The sequence below is a fragment of the Arvicola amphibius genome, chromosome 5, assembly GCF_903992535.2.
Source record: "Arvicola amphibius chromosome 5, mArvAmp1.2, whole genome shotgun sequence".
In the NCBI taxonomy this organism is placed as follows: domain Eukaryota; kingdom Metazoa; phylum Chordata; class Mammalia; order Rodentia; family Cricetidae; genus Arvicola; species Arvicola amphibius.
Window position 1 is genome coordinate 136,854,787 of NC_052051.1, and position 19,763 is coordinate 136,874,549.

At 41.6% G+C, this 19,763-nt stretch overlaps 1 protein-coding gene across 1 annotated transcript in view; it reads left to right on the plus strand.

The window, feature by feature from the left end:
* Positions 1 to 4,359: 4,359 nt before the first annotated feature.
* Positions 4,360 to 19,763, plus strand: part of Htr4 (5-hydroxytryptamine receptor 4) — a 52,353-nt gene continuing 36,949 nt past the window's right edge. Inside the window, exons 1-3 of the mRNA XM_042055170.1 lie at positions 4,360 to 4,440; positions 4,524 to 4,690; positions 5,915 to 6,115. Coding sequence (XP_041911104.1) covers positions 4,360 to 4,440; positions 4,524 to 4,690; positions 5,915 to 6,115 — 449 coding nt within the window. The remainder of the gene's footprint in view (positions 4,441 to 4,523; positions 4,691 to 5,914; positions 6,116 to 19,763) is intronic.

Here is a 19,763-nt window from a genome sequence, read left to right on the forward strand (position 1 = left end):
GAATTGAATTTCTGGGTTCATGTGGCCATTCTGAGAACACATCAAGCTGCTTATAGTCTCATCAGAGATACACATAGATTCCAAATTCCCTACATTCATGATAATGCTTGTTTTTGTTTATTTTGTTCTTTTTTGATTGTAGCTATCCTAACAACTATGAATTAGTCTCTCAGTAGAGCCAGGTATATTTTTAATGGGAATTAAAAAATATTCTCTCATGTATTACATCCACTGTAGTTTCCACTTCCTCTCCTCCCCCTAATCCCTCCCCCCACTTCTTCCCCTCTTACTCAGACCTAACCCCCAACCTCCACTCAGACAAAAGCAGGCCTCCCAGAGTCATTAACCAAACTTTATATAACAAAAATAAAATAAGACCAGATACATACCATCATATCAGGGCTGGAAAAGGCAACCCAGTAGGAGGAATAGGAACAGGCCTGCCTCAGCTCCCACTATTAGGAATTCCACAAGAACACCAAGCTTCCTAGTCATAACACATTTGCAGAGTATCTCAGTCAGACCCCTATAGGCTCTCTGAGCCCTATAAGCCCCCATGACTCCTGGTCAGTTGATTCTCTGGGCTTTGTTCTTGTGGTGTCCCTGACACCTCCAGTTCCTCCCATTCTTCTTTCCCCCGTCTTCTGCAGGACTCCCAAGGCTCTGCCTAATGTTTGGGACTTCACTTCTGCTCCCAACAGTATCTGGATGAAGTCTCTCTGGTCTTTCTGATGACAATTCTGCTAGACTCTGATCCCAGAACACTATGCAGGCAGAACAAATTGTAGGTTGGAAGTTTTGTTTCTGGGTTGGAGCCCCAATCCCTCTAGTAGAGGCCTAATCTGGTTACGAAGATGCCAATCCAGGTTCTGTGTCTCCTATTACTAGGAGTCTTTGCTGGGGTTACTCAATGGAGTTTCCATTGCACCAGGTTTCTACCTCACCTCTGAAATACACCCCAATTCCGGTCATCTCTCCTTGTATCCCCCCTTATTCCTCCTCTTCCCAACCTCATCCATCCCCAGACCACCCAGGAAATTCTTCTATTTCCCCTTTCTAGGGAGATCCTTGCATCCTATCTTTAAACCCTCCTTGTTGCTTGGCCTCTCTGACTCTGTGGATTTTAATGTGATTATATTTTACTTTAAGATAATATCCACCTATAAATGAGTAAATGTATGTTTGTCTTTCTGTATTGGGTTACCTCACTCAGGATGATTTTTTTCTATTTCCATCCATTTGCCTGCAAATTTCATATTATCATTGTTTTTAACAGCTGAGTAATACTCCATTGTGTAAAAGTACCACATTTTCTTTACCCATTCTTTGGTTGAGGGTCATCTATGATGTTTCTAGTTTCTGGCTATTATTAATAAAGCTGCTATGAAAATAGTTTAGCAAGTGTCCTTGTGGTAGGATGGAGCATTCTTTGGCTATATTTCCGAGAGTGCTATAGATGGGCCTTGAAGTAGATAGATTCCCAATTTTCTGAGAAACCACTATATTGATTTCCAAAGTGGCTGTACATGTTTGCATTCTCATCAGCAGAGGAGGTGTGTTCCCCTTAATCCACATCCATGCCAGTATGAGCTGTCACTTGTGTTTTTGATCTTTTGACAGGTGTAAAATGAAATCTCAAAGTTGTTTTGATCTTTGATCCAATTGGACTTGAGTTTTGTGCAGGGTGGTAGATATGGATCTTTATACTGGTATCCAGTTACATCAGCACCTTTCATTGAAGATGCTTTTTTTTTCATTGTATATTTCCAGCCTCTTTATCAAATATCAGGGGTCCATAGGTATGTGGATTTATATGTGGGTCTTCAACTTGATTCTGTTGATCAGTGTGTCTGTATTTATGCCAATACAATGTGGTTTTTATTATTACAACTCCAACTTGAAATCAGGGATGGTGATACCTCCAGAAGTTCTTTTATTGTATTGATACAAGACATTCTTAGGTAGTTTTTGTGTCAGAAAATTCAAAACAATTCCAGGAAGCCATTGAAGATTCTCTCTGACAATGAGAAGGTTCTTACCTAATACTTAACACCCTTCTTCAGTGAGACTCAGTCTTGGTTACAAACCAGAATCACTTAGGAGGTTCAAAAGTTCTGACAGCAAACTGCATACAAGACCAATTAACTGAGCTTTCTGGATGGAGTCACACCAACAGCACTTTAAAAAATATTTTTGTGTGTAGTGTGTGTGTGTGTGTGTGTGTGTGTGTGTTTCTATATAAGCATGTATAGATGTTTATGTGTTTGTATAAGCACACACACACTCACCTCGGAAAAGCTGGTCCTGATGGTGTTGTCTATGACTAGAAGGACAAGATGGGTGGATTCCTTTAGTTCCCTGACCATCAGTCAGGCCAAAGTGATAAGATCCGAGTTAGTATTAGACTCTGTTTCAAAAACAAACTAAGACTCACAGGTGCCCTGCTCAGAAGGGTGGGTCCTAAGAACAGAACTTGGAAGCAGGAAGCGGGTCTATGAGGACGTGTTCTGAGGAAGCCATGTGCTTGATCAAAAAAATTAAAAAACAAACAAATAAACAAATAGCATGGGGGAAACAAACTCTGACCTCCACACATGCCCACATAGGAGAGTACACCTGCCACACACCTCTCCAAGCACAAAGATGGCAGCCTTCTAACCCCCACAGACAGTCCTGCTCTCCCTACCCTTTTCGGAGCTAACATTACATATTTTCTAATGTATCTGTTTACTTTCTGCTCTATTTTTCTTGTAGACACACTAAGCTTATCCTGGAGTCAAATAAATGTATATATATATATATATATATATATATATATATATATATGCAGGCAAAGTACTCATAAACATAAACTAAGTTTTTTTTTAATTATAGAGAAGGATGAGCATACAATACAAAGCCCTGGAGGAAGAAGATGATTCAGAGGTTCTCTGAGTCTTTGATTTAAAGCCTGAAAAGAGCACTCAGAAAACAAACCATTATCACCTTCTTTGTTAAGCACTTTATCTCAATCAATATGGCTTAAGTTAAAAATTAGTTTTTGGTGAGCAAATCACTGTGTTTTTATTGAATTAAATCTTCCCTCTCCAGTGTTTGAAGGCTGGATCTTAAGTACAGAAGGGTGATTTAGGTAAACAATCCTTTTTGTGTGAACTCCAGCCCTAAGCATTTCAGTCAATGTAAGGAAAGACAGAGTGAAGGGTCTTCCACAGTCTTCCACTGGCTAAGGGTCATTTCTAAGGATCATTGGAATGGTTTCTTTTGGACTTGCTGACAGGAAGAAGTTGTTAACAGGGTCAAATTTAGAACTGAGCCAACTCTGGATATTAGGGGTCAATGCTCATTTTAATTTTTTAGTCAAAGAAGTGCAGAATAGACAGGAGATTCTTGGTTCTTGAAACCTTGTGTTTTGTGTGTTGCGTTGAAGTGAAATATGTCCTCTCCCAAGCCAGACACTCAACTATTCCAACAACTTTCTTCCATCCAGTGCTTACTTGGATGGTTTGTGCCCAGCGGTTTTAAAATCATTTTTGAACTTTTTGTTTGTTTGTTTGTTTTTTGAGACAGTGTTTCTTTCTGTAGCCTTGACTGTCCTGGAACTCATTCTGTATACCAGGCTGGCCTTGAAGTCACAGAGCTCCACTTGCCTCTTCCTCCTGAGTGCTGGCATTAAAGTTGTGTGCCACCACTGTCCGGCTCAAACTTCTTAAAAAGAGCTTTTTGTGACATTAGGAACATGATTGTTTCTTACAGTTTCTGAGCAACTAGAAAATATTTTGCTTTCATTGAGAAGAAGCACTCACTTCAAGTTAATAAAACAAAATTCTGAGCTTATGCTTGTAGGAGAGAATTTGTAGGGTCTAATCCGGTGCTGAAATTGGCAAGAACACGAATTGGAGGTATCAGCATGACATAAGGTGACAGCAAAGCAACACAGTCATGAAGTAGAAGATGACATTGAGCTTCTTGTCCAATATGCTTCCCAGAACCTGAGGTCATTTGTCAATTATCACAAGAACACCTTTCGAGTATGGCTGTCCCTTCCCAGATACCCCACCTCTAAACCACAGCTTTTACTCAAGCCTCACTGAAACTCAGAAAAGAGTAGCCCTTGCTACTCTTGCATTCATGCAGCCCTTGGTTTCAGTTCCTACCTTTCATCGATCAACCATCATCTCCTCCATCTGAGAAGTGAGGATGATGCATTGAACACACATCAGTGAGTAAAGCAACTGGGGTCTTTGTGTTCTGGTGCTTGCACTGTAGTTGAGACAGGTGTGCAAAACAAATCGACCAAGTGAATACCTGAGTACTATACAAGGTGAATCTCCGAAGGAAAGAACAAAACAAAATAGCACCATGCAGTCAAGGCTAGAGATCCCCCTCCTCAGACCTCTGCTCATATTCTCCAGTCATCCGGGAAAGCCCAACAGGACTTTGGCAAGTTTAGCTGTTATTACTGCTGATTGAACTTCCTGGAGATTGAATGGAAGCAAATTAATTCCTTTCTGATGTCTTTGAAGCTCCCTTACATCTTTGCGTTTTGTTTCCATATGCCCTACAGTTCCAACGAGGGTTTCGGGTCCGTGGAGAAGGTTGTGCTGCTAACATTCCTCTCGGTGGTTATCCTGATGGCCATCCTGGGCAACCTGCTGGTGATGGTGGCTGTGTGCAGGGACAGGCAGCTCAGGTGAGCACTACAAGGGAACCTCTTTGGAAACACGGGTGTCAGAGGGATCACCCTGGAAAACTGGCTCTGAACGATTTCCATTTTAATTTGTCACGTTCATGAGAACAGGTTTTGAAAGACAGAAAAGGGATCATACATAATCCTACAACCCCAACACTAACATAACCATAGGACCACCCTGAGCTAATTCCATCCTGTCTGTTTATCTATGCTGTGTTGCGTTTGTTTAAATAGCTGTGGTCAATATATATATGAATACACCCTTCTGCTATCAATGATTCGGAGCAGAGTGAATAACTAATGATTGATCTGGGGAATAAACACTGTATCTATCACATTTTGTACATTATCAGTGTCAACTGTGGTTACATTTATAATCACCTGAGATATTTTTCAAAATACTACTGTATGATATTGGTATGTCCTGTGCAATATTGTGGAAATATTTATGTTTAAAAAAAGTAATTCACCGTTAAAAGTCAAACAGCCATCCTGTATCTTATGTAGTCCTCATCAGTGGAGGAAGATGTTATGCACAAGACTTTTTGTCTAATTGATCCTAGACTGAACCCTGGGCACTGATATTTGCTAAAATCCACCAAATATTTCTAGTGTGTGGCCTGGTATAAGGAGCATTGGGCCGTGAAGGAAGAGATGAACTAAAGGTGGCTCCTTTCTAAGCAGGACCTGCCCTAAACCAGTGAAGAGGGGGAGAAAGGGGCAATGCAGAGTTTTGGCTGGGGTCACACATGAAGGGGGTACACAAGAGGGTACCCTATTAGCTGCAAGTAGTACACTTGACACTGTCTGTAAGAGCAGCATCTTGAGAGGGCTCTGTGGGAGCGCCTCAGCCAGGGCCAGAGCCAGGGTGGACAGTGACCGGGAGAGTGGGTGGGAAAGAGTTCGATTGTGTGGAGCCTCAGAACCCTTCGCAATACACTGGTGGCCTCCGGTCAAGCCAGAAAAGAAAGGGGAAGGGGTCTTTGGGCTTGAAATGGGTCTAGAGAAGTCAGAAGAGGCTGGACCACAGAGTGTCTTTTTGGCCGTGGTGCAGAAGGGAAAACTGAGCCTTGGGAATTATGTTTAATGTGTGACTTTTCTTTCCTTGTCTACCTCCCTTCTTTCCTTCCCTCCATTTCCCCCAACTCTTCTCTTGCTCTTTCTTCCCACTTTCTTCTCCAAATCCTCCCTCTGCCCCCTTGCTCATACTCTTTTCACTCACAGGAAAATAAAAACCAATTATTTCATTGTGTCTCTTGCCTTTGCCGATCTGCTGGTTTCGGTGCTGGTGATGCCTTTTGGTGCCATTGAGCTGGTCCAAGACGTCTGGATTTACGGGGAGATGTTTTGCCTGGTCCGGACCTCTCTGGATGTCCTGCTCACCACAGCATCGATTTTTCACCTATGCTGCATTTCACTGGATAGGTAAGAGAGAACAATATGCAGAATGGAACCCAGCTGACAATAGTGACCTAGCAGATACTACCCAGTGTCTTTCTTTCCTGTCCCATCTCACGAAATTAGTTCCAGAGACAGAGGTGGAAGGTCTGCGATTCCTGCACCAGGGCAGTCCTTGTGGAGGACTTCTTCCCAGTCAGGCACTCTTAGGGATGTTGCAGATACAAAGGTTGCATAGTCGGGCAATTGCTTGTAGATAGGTATCCTTATCCATGTTTACTTCTAGCTTTATATTATTGACAGGAATGAAATGCTAAGGGAGATAGGTAGTAAGATTTAAGTGTCTCTGCCCAGGAGGGTATGGGCCAGTTCAGAGTGATGTCACCGTATTGGAGCATGACTGTCTCCTAAAATATGCCCACATGATAACTAAAGTCTAGGAAAGTGCCTGTGGCCATGGGGATTTTTTTTCCCTAGAAAGTAAAAGTTGATAATAAAATTTCTACTAATTACTGTATTCGAAATTCAGCTTATTATATCTATCCCAATGTTAACTGTGGGCTTTTATTCGTTTGTTTTGTTCTGTTTAAAACGCGAAACAATCTCACGCCAGTTTGGATTTAAAGGGGTATTTATTTTAGAGGTAAAACTTACAAAACACCAATCGTCAGGAAAGGAATCTAATCGCTGGAGCAAGAGCGGGAACCAAGCACGGGAGCCAAGAGAGCTAGCCGAGGCTTGCCTCTCTTTTTAAAAGAGAAATAGACCACGCCCCAGTGGGCAGGTATTTCAGCGGCTATTGGCTGAAGGAGCAGAAAATACTCCGGCAGCACTGTTTTTACTTTAGGTTGCCTAATAATTCCAACCTTTGCCCCATTTGTTGGGAATGTAAGGTTATCAGCCCTTTCCATTCTCCGATTTCTGTTCATTCTCATGGACTAGCAAATGAAAGAATATTCTTTAAAAGTCAGACAACTCTGAGAATGTATGTGGCGTAGGGGCCAGAACAGAAGAAAAAGTGAGGCAAAAGTTTCATGAGCTTAGATTGTCAGGGACAGCATCTTACTTTCTCTCCAGCTGCCCCGGGACCTATTTCCCTGGCTTGGGAAAGATGCGTTTCTTAAGCGAGAACTTAGAAAAATAGTCCGCAAAAGTTAGATAATGTTATATGTCTAAAATATTCATCTTTAAAGAGTAACGTAATGGCTTCTTAGAAAATTACTCACCGGGGGCAGGTCCTTAAGAGCTGCAATGTGCCGTGGTAACAATAGCTTCACCTATGAGAGCACCGATTGGAAGGCAGGTGTGACAGCGTTAGCCTCCTCCGTCTCCTCCTCCTCCCCCTCTTCTTCTTTTTGTTTGTTTGTTTTTCAAGACAGGGTTTTTCTGTGTAACAGCCCTGGCTGTTCTGGAACTTGCTGTGTAGAGCAGGCTGGCCTTGAACTCACAGAGATCCACCTGCCTCTACCTCCCAAGTGCTGGGATTTAAGGCATGTGCCGCCACCACCTGCCTGGCTCTGTTTAAATCACTTTCTCTGTTCTTCTGACAAGAGCACAAAGTCGAATTGCCTAGGTTCTGTGCAGGTATATTGAGATTCCACTGCATAGACAGGTGCCAACAACAAGACCTACCATGAGTCCTAATTAGAACTTTCTGTGTCTTAGCTTGTTTATAACTGGACACCAGTGTCTGAAGAGCATTTCAAAGACATTTTTCTACTACATGAAATTTCATATTACAGAAAAGAAAATATGAGGAAGGAGAAAGTGCAGGGAAATCCTAGAGGTTAGCCTGTATATCTTCATTGCTATAATGATCTGTGAGACTTGACGTAATATAGAAACTTCGAGAAAAAAAAAGCAAGGCTGGGGATAAAAGGGAGCTGGAAATCAGTGAGATTTTGGCAAAAGCCAGAAGAAAATGAGCCATGCAGGCAATAAAAAAAGGGGGAGAAAATTCATCTTTCTGCTGAGAGAGCAGACAGCCGAAGGTCTCCCATGGGGTTTGGCTTCGGATTTGTAGATTTAAGCTCATACTCCCTCATGAACATTTCTTCACGAAGGCTCACATTGTAGGGAAGCAGTTAAGAATTGGACATTAAAAGCCATCTGTTTTCAAATTTGAGGGATTTAACTTTAAATTTCAGCTCTGTCGGATTTTGCCTCTGAGATTGGCCGTGAGTTAATAAGCCTTTCTGAGTCTCAGTTTTCTTTGTCTCAAAAAAAGGAGGCTAAAGAACTGATGTTGCAGGACTGACTGCAGCGAGGAACAAACGAGCTAGGCTGCCTGAGGGGGCACATTGTCCACTGTGACTCAGTACTGCCATGAGTGGCAGGTGCTACCGAGCTAATCATCGTCTGTCTTAGCAAGGTTTGACTTCCCTCACAACACCAGAGCATCCTCTGTTTGTTCTCCTCGCATCAGTTTATCGTCTACTCTCACAAGAGCAAACAAATGCCAGCCTTCCAGACAGCAACTCTAAGCATTACTGCTTGTCTGGAACCTTTCAACAGTGACTCGCTTTGAGATATGACCACATTTCTTGATGTAGAGAATCTTAAAGTTTAACTCAATTCATTTTGAATTTGATTTAATTTATTTAAAATTTCATACGTAAGTATTGGATCTATGGTGTTTCTGCTCCACCGTCTCCCTAGACCCTCGATGTCCTGCTGCCACCTCCCCCCACCCTGCTGAGTCCATTAGTGTCACTCACATGTGTATGTGTTTAAGGCTGAAGACTTGGCATTGGATCACCACATCTCTGGAGAAGACAGATTCCCCTTCTCTTGGCAGTCACTGCCTGCCTGCAACTCTTCTTCTGAGGGTGGAGCCCTGAGATGTCTCCATCTGTGTTGGCCTGACGATTGGTGCTGTCATTAATGCAGGTCTTCTTCAGTCAATGAGACTGAGATTTCATAAAGTGTAGTAGCTTCCTTGTCCTATATAAAAAGCACTATCTTGGGGCAGATGTCCTGGTTGTCCGGCTTTTACAGTCTCTCCATCTCTTCTTCTACAATGTTTCCCAAGCCTTAAGTGTAGAGGTTACATTTTACATATACTAATTGGGGTTACATTCCAGTGACCAGTTACATCTTAATCAATTGTTGATTTATTAATTGTTCCCATCTGCTACAAAATGAAGCTTCTCTGATGAAGGGATATCTCCGTTTATCTGTGGATATAAGGGTAGGTATTTAGAATGCGGTTAGGGATTTTGCAGGCTTTAGGAAGGTAGCGGTAGTAGGTTCTCTTTTAGAGTCCAATACTCGACCAGCCATGCATAATTGAGTAGGTTTACAATACCAGCATGGATTCTCTCTCATTGAGTGGGCTGTAGGTCCAATTAGATGGCTGTTGTTTACTCCTGAGATGTGTCACTGTTGGACCTTTGGCCTTTGTGGTGACATGTAGGCTTTACAGTTGGGTAGGAGTGCTGTTCTGCCTTGACAGATGCGTAGGAAACATCTGTGTCGTATCCACGTTGATCCCTGTGTTTCAAGTGTGCAGCGTTTTCAGCAACAGGGTTTTACCTTCAAGTTCCTGGAGGAAATCAAGGGGGCCATAACCTGTGTTATGTTATGTTTCCCATGCCCAGCACTTGGGTTTGTTAGCTATCTATAGCTCTTGGGGAGAACATTATTACTACAAATTATTCACTTAAATGAACTTACCCTGTATTACACGTGATTTTAAGTAAGCATAAAATGATATTTCCCTGTAGCTTTTTCAAATATTTTTGCATTATTTCTCCCTCCCCACTCTACAATTAAAATTTTCCCTGATTTTTTCTATTTTCCCCTTTATTGCACCTGCATCTTACTATCCCCCTGTGAAAAATATTTTCATCAAATCTTTAAGAATTTCATATAATACATTTTGTTTTATTCACCCAACTCTTCCCCCAAACTCCTCCTAGTTCTACCCTACCTCCCAAACTTATGCCCCTCTTTAAAATAGCCAATCACCTCCAATTGTGCTGCTCAGTTACCTCTAAGTGTGGGGCCAAGCCCTGGAGCAAAGTCGCTCTACAAGGAGCCTTGCCCTTAGAGCAAACTGACTCCCCTACCTGAGAAGATATCAACTGTCCATAGCTCCTCAAGTAAGTGTGAAGGCTCACCTTCTTCTCCCTCAGTGCTAGAATTGGCTTGGTATTGTGCATGTCCTATGCAGGCAGACAAAGCTAATTTGAGTTCAGCAATACAGGGGTCCTGTCATGTTCCAAAGACACCACTTTTCTCCAGTTTTCTCTAATCTCTGGTTCTTCTGAGCTCTCTGCTTCCTCTTTGCTTCAGTGTCTGAGCCCTTGTGTTTCTCTCTCTCTCTCTCTCTCTCTCTCTCTCTCTCTCTCTCTCTCTCTCTCTCTCTCTCTGTGTGTGTGTGTGTGTGTGTGAGCAATCTAGATGTTTCATTTGTGGCTGACCACCCCACTGACACTTAGTCTCTGCACATAGACCAATTATGAGTTTGTGTGTTAATCACCATCCACTGCACAAAGAAACTTTTCTGATGAAGTCTGAGAGTGGCAATGATTGATGAGTATAGACAGTTTTAACTATTTTCTGTCTCTATAGCAAGTTTCCCTTCAGACCCTTCCCTAGCCCTGTCTCTCCCCTCTGACTACCTTGATCTCTTCTTTCTTCTGTTGCTTTCCAGGCATTGGCTCCTCTCTGTCCCTGGAAAGCTCCTTTGCCCTCTGTGTGACTTTCAGGTTTAGCTTAGTCATATACCCCTGCTGCAGAAGTCATCTCTATTCTCCTCAGACGCGTTCCTTGTAGAACTCTTTGCATTTTTTATTAAATGCAGTTCTGTAATTTCTCCCACAAAGTCCTTTTTTTTCTCTCCCATGTTGGAGGAAGCTGTGCATTATGAACAAGGCCAGGAGGATGTTTGAATCTGTGGAATTTGCATTTAATGGCAATTTTGGCAATTAAACAGTAGCTACATATAAATATTTATTTAGGTATGTGGCAAATTTTCATTTTCTCCCCTTAGTAGACATCAGAAACTTGAACACCACAAGGAAGATGGGACTAGACAGCATTTGTCTCATTTTGCTTTTCCTTATCTCCAGCATGATCCTATCCCAGGTGATGCCCTCTCTGAGCCAGAGGACCCATCCTGAACGTTACAGACAACACCTTGCCATTAACGGCATGGTTTTATTTATCATATAGCTTCTGCTTTTCCCACTGTCCCTCCTGGTAAAAGAGAAGGGGTGGGGTATGATGCTCTTTTCGTCTGGGTGAGCCCTGACAAGACGCACAGCCCTCCCACCTCAGCTGCTGTGAGTGTTCTAGGAAAGGGTGGCACGGTTAGAGAAAGGCGTCTCACTTTTATTATTGTTGCCTAGATTGTTGCCTCCTGGGTCCAGTAAAAATATATGACTCCCATAATATTAAAAGACCCATTTCCATGCCTAAAATTCTTGTCCTTCTTTGGTACTTTGACAAATGACATATTACTGAAAAGTTAAAATAATTTCAAAACTATAATTGCTATATTCAGTATAGTAGGAGGAAGGCTAAACACTGTATTGCCTGAGGTTCCATGGTGAATGAAAACAACCAAGAAGCTATACAAATATGCTGCTTTTGAAAGTGAAACACAATGAAACTATTGAAACTTCTGGCAGATCGTATGTGCTGAGAGGTGTAACTGTTATTTTTTATTTTTATTGATCTTTATTGAGCTCTATATTTTTCTCTACTCCTCTCCCTGCCTCTCCCCTCCCCTTCAACCCTCTTCCAAGGTTTCCATGCTTCCAATTTACTCAGGAGATCTTGTCTTTTTCTACTTCTAATGTAGATTAGAACCATGTATGTCTCTCTTAGGGTCCTCATTGTTGTCTATGTTCTCTGGGATTGTGATTTGTGGGCTGGTTTTCTTTGCTTTATGCTTAAAAGCCACTTATGAGTACATGTGATAATTGCCTTTCTGTGTCTGGGTTACCTCCCTCAAAATGATGTTTTCTAGCTCCATCCATTTGCCTGCAAAGTTCAAGATGTCATTTTTTTTTCTGCTGTGAGTACTCCATTATGTAAATAAACCACATTTTCCTTATCCATTCTTTGGTCGAGGGTCATTTAGGTTGTTTCCAGGTTCTGGCTATGACAAACAATGCTACTATGAACATAATTGAGCACGTGTCCTTGTGGTATGATTGAACATCCTTTGGATATATACTCAAACGTGGTATTACTGGGTCTTGAGGAAGGTTGTTTCTAAATTTTTATCAAAAGAACAAATAATCCAATAAAAAGTTGGAGTACAGACATTCTTGGTGTCCGTCTGCAGTTTTCCTATTTTCTAGACCTGTGTCTCTATTTGTGCCTATTTCTTGTTCTTTTTCCATCTCTCAGCTCCGAACTCTTGTTGAATTTATTCTCAAGGCGGGTTCTTCCTGGGGGCAGGAGCATTGACACCCATATGTCTAAATCACAGAAATCCACAGGAAAAGAGATCTACATGCTGTGTCTAAATGTTGGAACCACACAGTCCCCAGCACCTGCTCACCGTGGCATGGGGATGACACATGGTTTTGCCTGGGCAAAGGTGAAGCTCCACGGCCGTCATCTTCACTAAAAGCATGTGGTAGCAAAGCTTGGGAGTTCCCCAGGAACTGGGACACAGTGTGGAGATCAGATTCCAACTTCTCTCAGGCTAGCTGAAGGCTTAATGGGAGCTTTCAGAGTAGTGGCCATCAGTGGGAAAGTGTCATCCGCTGGTTCCTTCTGTATTGACTAATTACGTCTTCATTCTTCCTCTGGGTTCTTAAGCCACACTTTCTTAGACTTCGCTGTTCTACCTCTGTTTTTTGTTTTGTTTTTAACATGTTTGCAATTTATCCTGTATTTGGCCTTAAATGCAATTACATCTAAAAGTCTACTTTACTTTATTGAAAAGGACATTGCGTGTAAGGATGGCTCTTTGTTCTTCATAATCAACTTCCTTCTGCCATCCAGAAACTTGACACATTCTATCTGCAAAACCCTCCCCAGTTCTCGAGTCCCAGGTTTTCTTTGAAACAAATTTATTTCCTTGTAAAACATGTTCTCCTGACTCTGGGGCTGCATATTTAATTTCGTGCAAGAGATAAGTTCTCTATGTCGCTTAATGGTGTCCCTGGAGCATAACTAAAATTGTGCAATGTATAAATCAAATGTGTCAGTCATTGGGAATGCGTGTCACCCAGTTCCATTTGTTTTCCCAATATAACGGAGGGATTTTTTCAAGGAACGTGAATAAGAGTTTCTTCTTTTTGCATTTTCTTAATTAGTGATTTATGTGGGAGAGCCCAGCTCATTGTGGGTGGTCCCATCCCTAGACTGGTGGTCCGGGGTTCTATAAGAAAGCAAACTGAGCATGGCCATGAAAAACAAACCAGTAAGCAGGTCCCCTCCATGGCCTCTGCATCAGTTCCTACCTCCAGGTTTCTGCCCTGTTTGAGTTCCTGTCCTGACTTCTTTCTACAAAGAACAGTGCTGTGGAATTGTAAGCCAAATAGCACCCATATTCCCACGCTCAAAAAATTTTTTCTCTTCATGTACTCTTTGCAGCCAAGTCTACACACTATACCTAGCCTTCACATTTGGATCTTATGGTGGAGGTTGTGAACTGGAATTTTTGTATGCATTTCATCACATATTTCTGGAGTGCTTACGGATGATGGGAACGCTTCTGGATGCTGGGATTAGGTGGCAAATGGCAGGAAAGGCTGACTCACAGGGCTTTTAGAGCAGCGAGGGAACATAGTGGTAGAAAATGGGATGTTAGCGTAAAATTACTAGTAGTTGAAGAGCAATATGAGTAAATTCCGAAAGCTGTCAGGCTGTGCCATCCTCCACGGCATGCAATGTCCTTCAGGAGGTTAGGTTGAAGCCAAGCCCTGACTCCTCATTAACTATGGGCTAGATGCACATCTTAGCCTTTGATTTCCTTTGTACATCCTTAGCATTTGCAGGAACCATCACATATAAGCATGGCAGCTCATCTTGGTCTATTTTTTGTCAGGCTCTCCCTAATTGTGAATGCCAAAAGAACCAGATCTGTCTCATTAACTGTATGTTCTTGCTACAGGTATACAGAGCATCTGTCCCACACATGCTTGGCTGAACATAGCGTGCTCTGAAATGTGCCTTGGGTTTTTTTTTATTGTTGTTACGTCTTTGTGTTATTTCCTTTCTTCTGAAGGCCTTTACTCTTAAGCCTAAAGAGCCATTTGTTGTTGGAGAGTTACCCATTTTCCCAGCCCTGTGTGGCTCTTTTCTTTCCCTTAAAGAACTTGTTTATCTGGTGATGTACTTTGTTTTTATCCTGTCTTTCAGTTTAACTCTGGGCTCCAAGGTCCTCTCTCTACCTGCCAATTAATAATGATATCTTAGGCATCTTTCTGTTTCTCCCAAAGTGAAATTTTCCATCACACCTTAATACTCTTTCTACTTAGTACATCAAAGGATGCAAAGTGTTGCCTTGCAATTACAGACATTGGATACAAAGCAGGACCCAGTTCTTGCTACACAGTGCATTTCAATTAGTGTGTAGCATGTGTTGCAGATAATTGAGGTATCAGAGAAGAGAGTGGCAATGGCAATGCAGTTAAGGAAACACCATGGCAATGGCAAAAATGATACAGAAATGGGGAGCTTATCTCTCATCTGAAGAAAAGGACACATTCAGAGATCTGAACCACTACATGGAGGAAAGGCTTCTACCCAGCAATTAATCCCAGACAGTATAAAAGTATTTAGATATATAGAGATAAACAGATAGATAGATAGATAGATAGATAGATAGATAGATAGATAGGTAGATGATAGATAGATAGGTAGATAGATAGATAGATGATAGAGATAGATAGATAGATAGATAGATAGATAGATAGATAGATAGATAGATAGATAGATAGATATAGAGATGGTATTTCTGTTTATCCTCTTGTGATTAGGTATGAGTATAGAATATTGTCCCCAGAACTTGTAAGCATATATATACTGTTGCTTACAAGTTATATACATATATATTTACATACATATATATTATCTTATATGTGATAAACCCCATTATTCACACCATTTACCTGTAGGGAACAGCTTGTTTAGTGTGTGCCTTAGACTCTACTACAGGAGGAGATGCTGATCCAAGTGTTTTCATATGGTCTGGCAAATAGCTTAGAGCCCAAGTTCCAAAATGTAACTGAATCCATTTAAAATTCACACATACACACATGTTTATGTATGTGTATGTGCTGGGAACTTCCTATGTTTTCAAATATTATTTCATCAGTTCTCACAGTGAGTGGATGGTGTAGCGTGGTTATCCCACATTACCGATAAGGAAACGGTCTTAGAGGTCAATAGCTAGCTCCGAGACCAGAGGGAGTAAGAGGTTAAGGTAAAGGAAGTCAGTGCCCTTCTATGAGGAGACATGAAGTTGGCTGCTAGGGTCTCTGCTAATTCTGAAAACTCAGGATCCTTGTTTGTTCTGAGTACTTCTCCCTTTCCTGTGATTGGAGTGCTAGGAACAAGGCGGAAGAGTTCTCTCCAGTCGCAGGAGTGGTGAAGGGGATTAGCATGGAGCTTAAAATATACTGCTGTCAGCTAAGACTAAGTAGACTGTGTCCCTAGAGACACTGAAAAGCAATTAGATCCTACATTTGCATGTGGTTGTGGTTGGAGAAGCTGCAGGTTGTCTCCCAAAGGGGATTTTAGCAGAGTTTTATGAGCAAACTTTGAAGTGTTTTTGCATAAGAACTTACTTCGTGAATACCTTTGCTACATTCCAGTTAATCCTGCCCATCTGGAACCTAATTTGTCATTTAGAACATTTATTAAATCACTTTGTTAAAGTATTTTTGGTTGATAGGAAATGTCCTATGAAAGGCTAAAGAGCAGACTTTGTATATTAATCTGCTCCCAAGATGAACCGCAATTCTGTTTGCTAAACAACATTCATTCAGCCTGAGACTCAAAAGCCCTTCCCTTTGATGTAGTTCTCTTAGAAGAACATGCTTCAGAACTGATCTGGATGAACAGTTCCAAGTTTTGTGACCTCTTATAGGTTAGCATCCAAAAACTGTTTTTAAAAGTAGTATATTTTTGCCAATTCTTTAAGAATCACATACAGCATATTTTTGTAATATTAATTTATTTTCCCCAAACTCTCCCCGATCCACCCTCTCCTTCTTTTCCTGCCCCCTTCAATTGTGTGTCTTTTTAATTTTTGAGAAGAGATTATCTTGAAACAGATGTCCTGATTCCCTGGCTCATACCATCTTTCTGTTGTCTCTTTCGCTATGTTCCCTGAGCCTTAGATGCAGGAGCTGTGTGGTAAATATATCTGCTGGGGATGACACCCACGGTCAACTGTTCCCTCCATTTTGAGCAGTTGTGGTTTTCTGTGCCAGTCTCCATCTATTGAAAAAAGAAGCTTCTTTAATGAAGGGTGAAGCTACACTTACCTGTGTAGAGGCTGAGTAATTAGAATGCAGTTAGAAACTATACTGCTGTGAGAAAGAGGCAGTACTAGGTTTTTCTATGTCCCATAATCTCACCTAGTCAGTTATTGTTACAGTTCCAGACATGACTTCTCTCTTGTTTGAGGGGTCCCTGAGTACAATTGGATGGAGGTTGGTTACCCCAGAATGTCAGTACCACTATTGCACCTCTCAGAATACCTTTCCACGTTGACTATTGTGATTCATAGGCTTTACATCTGGGTAGAATGATTGTTTTTCTACCCTTGGAGCTTACAAAGCTACTTCTGAAACATTTCTACCCTCATGAAGCACACAATGCAGTAAAGTAGACTTTCTTACCTTTTGTCCTAGGTTGTGCTTTGAGGATGCACAGGTACCTGTGCTGCAGTGGGCTAAGCCTGGCCATAGGGAGCTATGGTAGACATGGTGGACGGCAACAGGGCATTGTGCTCATTTATGGCACCCCACCCTTACAATGACACATACGGAACATATCAGGGCTGTGGAGCCCCTACTACTGATGAAAACGACATCACTGTAACCAGAGGTTTTCAATATCAGCACACTGACATTGTAGGTCAGATGCTTAGTTACTGTTGGAGGCTGTCCTGTGCATTGTTGGTGGCATACCTCAACCAGCAGGATTCCAACAGGATCTGCTTCAAGGCTGTGACTACAGAAAATTGTCTCTAGATTGCCAAAAGTCACCTGGTAAGCAAAATCACTCCTGGCTAAAAGCAACTGAGAATTTTTTTTTTTTTTTTTTTTTTTTTTTTTTTTTTTTTTTTTTTGCTAAACTGTGACTTCAACGGGTTATAACAATGCTTTTCTAATGACCATGTGACAGCCATGAAGGAAAAGCCTTTAAACATAAAACATTTTAATTGGGCCAGAGGGTTAATATCAGAAGAAACAGAAAATCATCTTTAGAGAGAAATTTATTAGCTTCAGGATACTCTTAGTTTTATAACATACTCTGGTAGAGCCTACAGAATCCTCAGGTCCTAGTAATTCAAGGAGATCTGGATACATACCCCACTTTAGTGGAATTTAAACACTTTGCATTTCTGAGTTTCTTTGTTTTCTCTCTGTTGCTGTGATAAATCCCATGACCAAAAGCAGTGCAGGGAGGAAAGGGTATTTGACTTAAATATTTCAGGTCAGAATCCACTGAGGGAAACCAAGGCAGGAACTACAGACAGACACATGGATGCAGGAACTGAAGCAGAAGCCACAAGGGTATCCTGTTTACTGGCTTTACACCTTGTAACTTGCTTGGTCTGTTTTCTTATATCACCTAGGACCACCAGCCTAGGGGTGGCATCACCCATAGTAGGCTCGCAGCCTCTCCTCCCCCCCGCCCCATCAAACATCAATCCCAAAAGTGCACACAGATGTGCTTACAAGCGATCTAATGGAGGCATTTTTCTCAATTGAAGTTCTTCCCAGATGACGCTAGTTTGGGTTAAGTTAACAAAAAACTAACCAGGGCATGAAACATTCTTTAAATCCTGATTTTTTTTATTTTTCATTTATTTGTAAGGTGGGTATTAAAGGAGTTACGAGAAATCTCTTGGAGATTCTAGAGAGATATCGGAGTGAAGTGATAGCAGTAATGGTCCAGCTGGCTTTTCAGTGGTCTGTCGAAGCCCAGTGCCAGCAACTCTTCCCAATGCAGAGTGTTGGCCAAGATCCTGACACACGCACACACACCCATACATACATACGTGTGAGCACGCACACACACACGCATGAGAACACACACACACTCACACCCTTTTTGCTTTTATTTCTTCATTGGATACATTGGTGTATTTCCTCATTTTAAAAACCCATGCGGGGCTGGAAAGATACCGTAGTGGCTATAAGGACACGCTGTGCAAGCACAAGGACTTGAGTTCAATCCCCAGAATCCGCATGAAAAGGCTAGGTGTGGTGGCACATGCTTGTAATCTCAGGGTTGGGGAAGGAGATACAGGCAGACCTGTAGGGCTTGCTAGGCAACCAGCTGAGAATACTTGGAGAGCTCCACACCAGCAAAAGACCCTTTTCCCGAAAGAACAGATGAATGGCAACCAAGATTGACCTCTGGCCTCCGCTGACACATGAACACAGGTGCACCTACACAGACACACACAAACACATACACGAGAGTGTGTGCATGCACTAGTTATGAGTGTTGTAAAATATTATATAAATACGGCCTTTGGTAAGAAAATCAATGGTAACTGTTATGATTAATGCATCCAATGTGCTTTATAAATGATCTCAGAACACTTGCCAGTGTGACAAGCAACCTCTCACTAGTGGTACTACCAGGCATATTGTAGAGGAAGTAACGATAGGGAAGTTTCCTTCTTTTTTAATTTTTCTTAATTCTTTGCTTGAAAGAGAAGATTTTATGGTATGAGGAAAGATATTCAAAATATATAAGGTGGTTTCTTTGAGGGTTCTTCCAGGAAGAATCTTCAGTATTTATGTCAGTGTTGTGAGTTTTAGCTAAGAATCTCACATTTCATGGACTTTGCTTTGTGCTACCAGTTTATAAAAATTACATAATGCCTATTGTAGGATAGAGACAAAATTTAAGCCAATGTAAATCTAGGCATGACCACACGTTTTTATGTGTATATACTAACCTAGCACTCAGATTTCACTAACCTAGTTTAAAAATTAAGCAAAATAAAATCATTTCCCCCTCTTTACTATTGCTAATATTTTAAAGAGAGAGAAGAAGAATTTTTACCACCTTTCTCAACAATCCAAGTCTATGCAAGAGCGCGTGTCCATAGCTGTCTGTGCAGGGGACATCCCTGCATCCCACCGTAGCCCCTGAAGATGGAACTGTCCCAACAGCTGTACTTCAGGTATCCATTTTCCAGGACTGACTGTATCTGTGAATTGTACAAGTGTTTGGAAAACTGTGTGCTGGCTCTATAGCATCACCCTCACAGTTACATTTTAGAGGGAATTTGAAACTTCCATTTGTTTCTCTGTAGCAGCAACCCATACTATTCTAGAACAATGCTAATCAAGGCACAGAAACCTTTGAACAGGCTGGAATGACATACATGCAGGATTGCAAGTTTGGGAGTTAGAGAGGAGACCATTTGTGGAAGCAGAAGATGTCTAAAACCTTAGGCACAATATAAACACAAAAGAGAGTGAGCAGTGAATCCAAGAAAGGGTCAGACCCG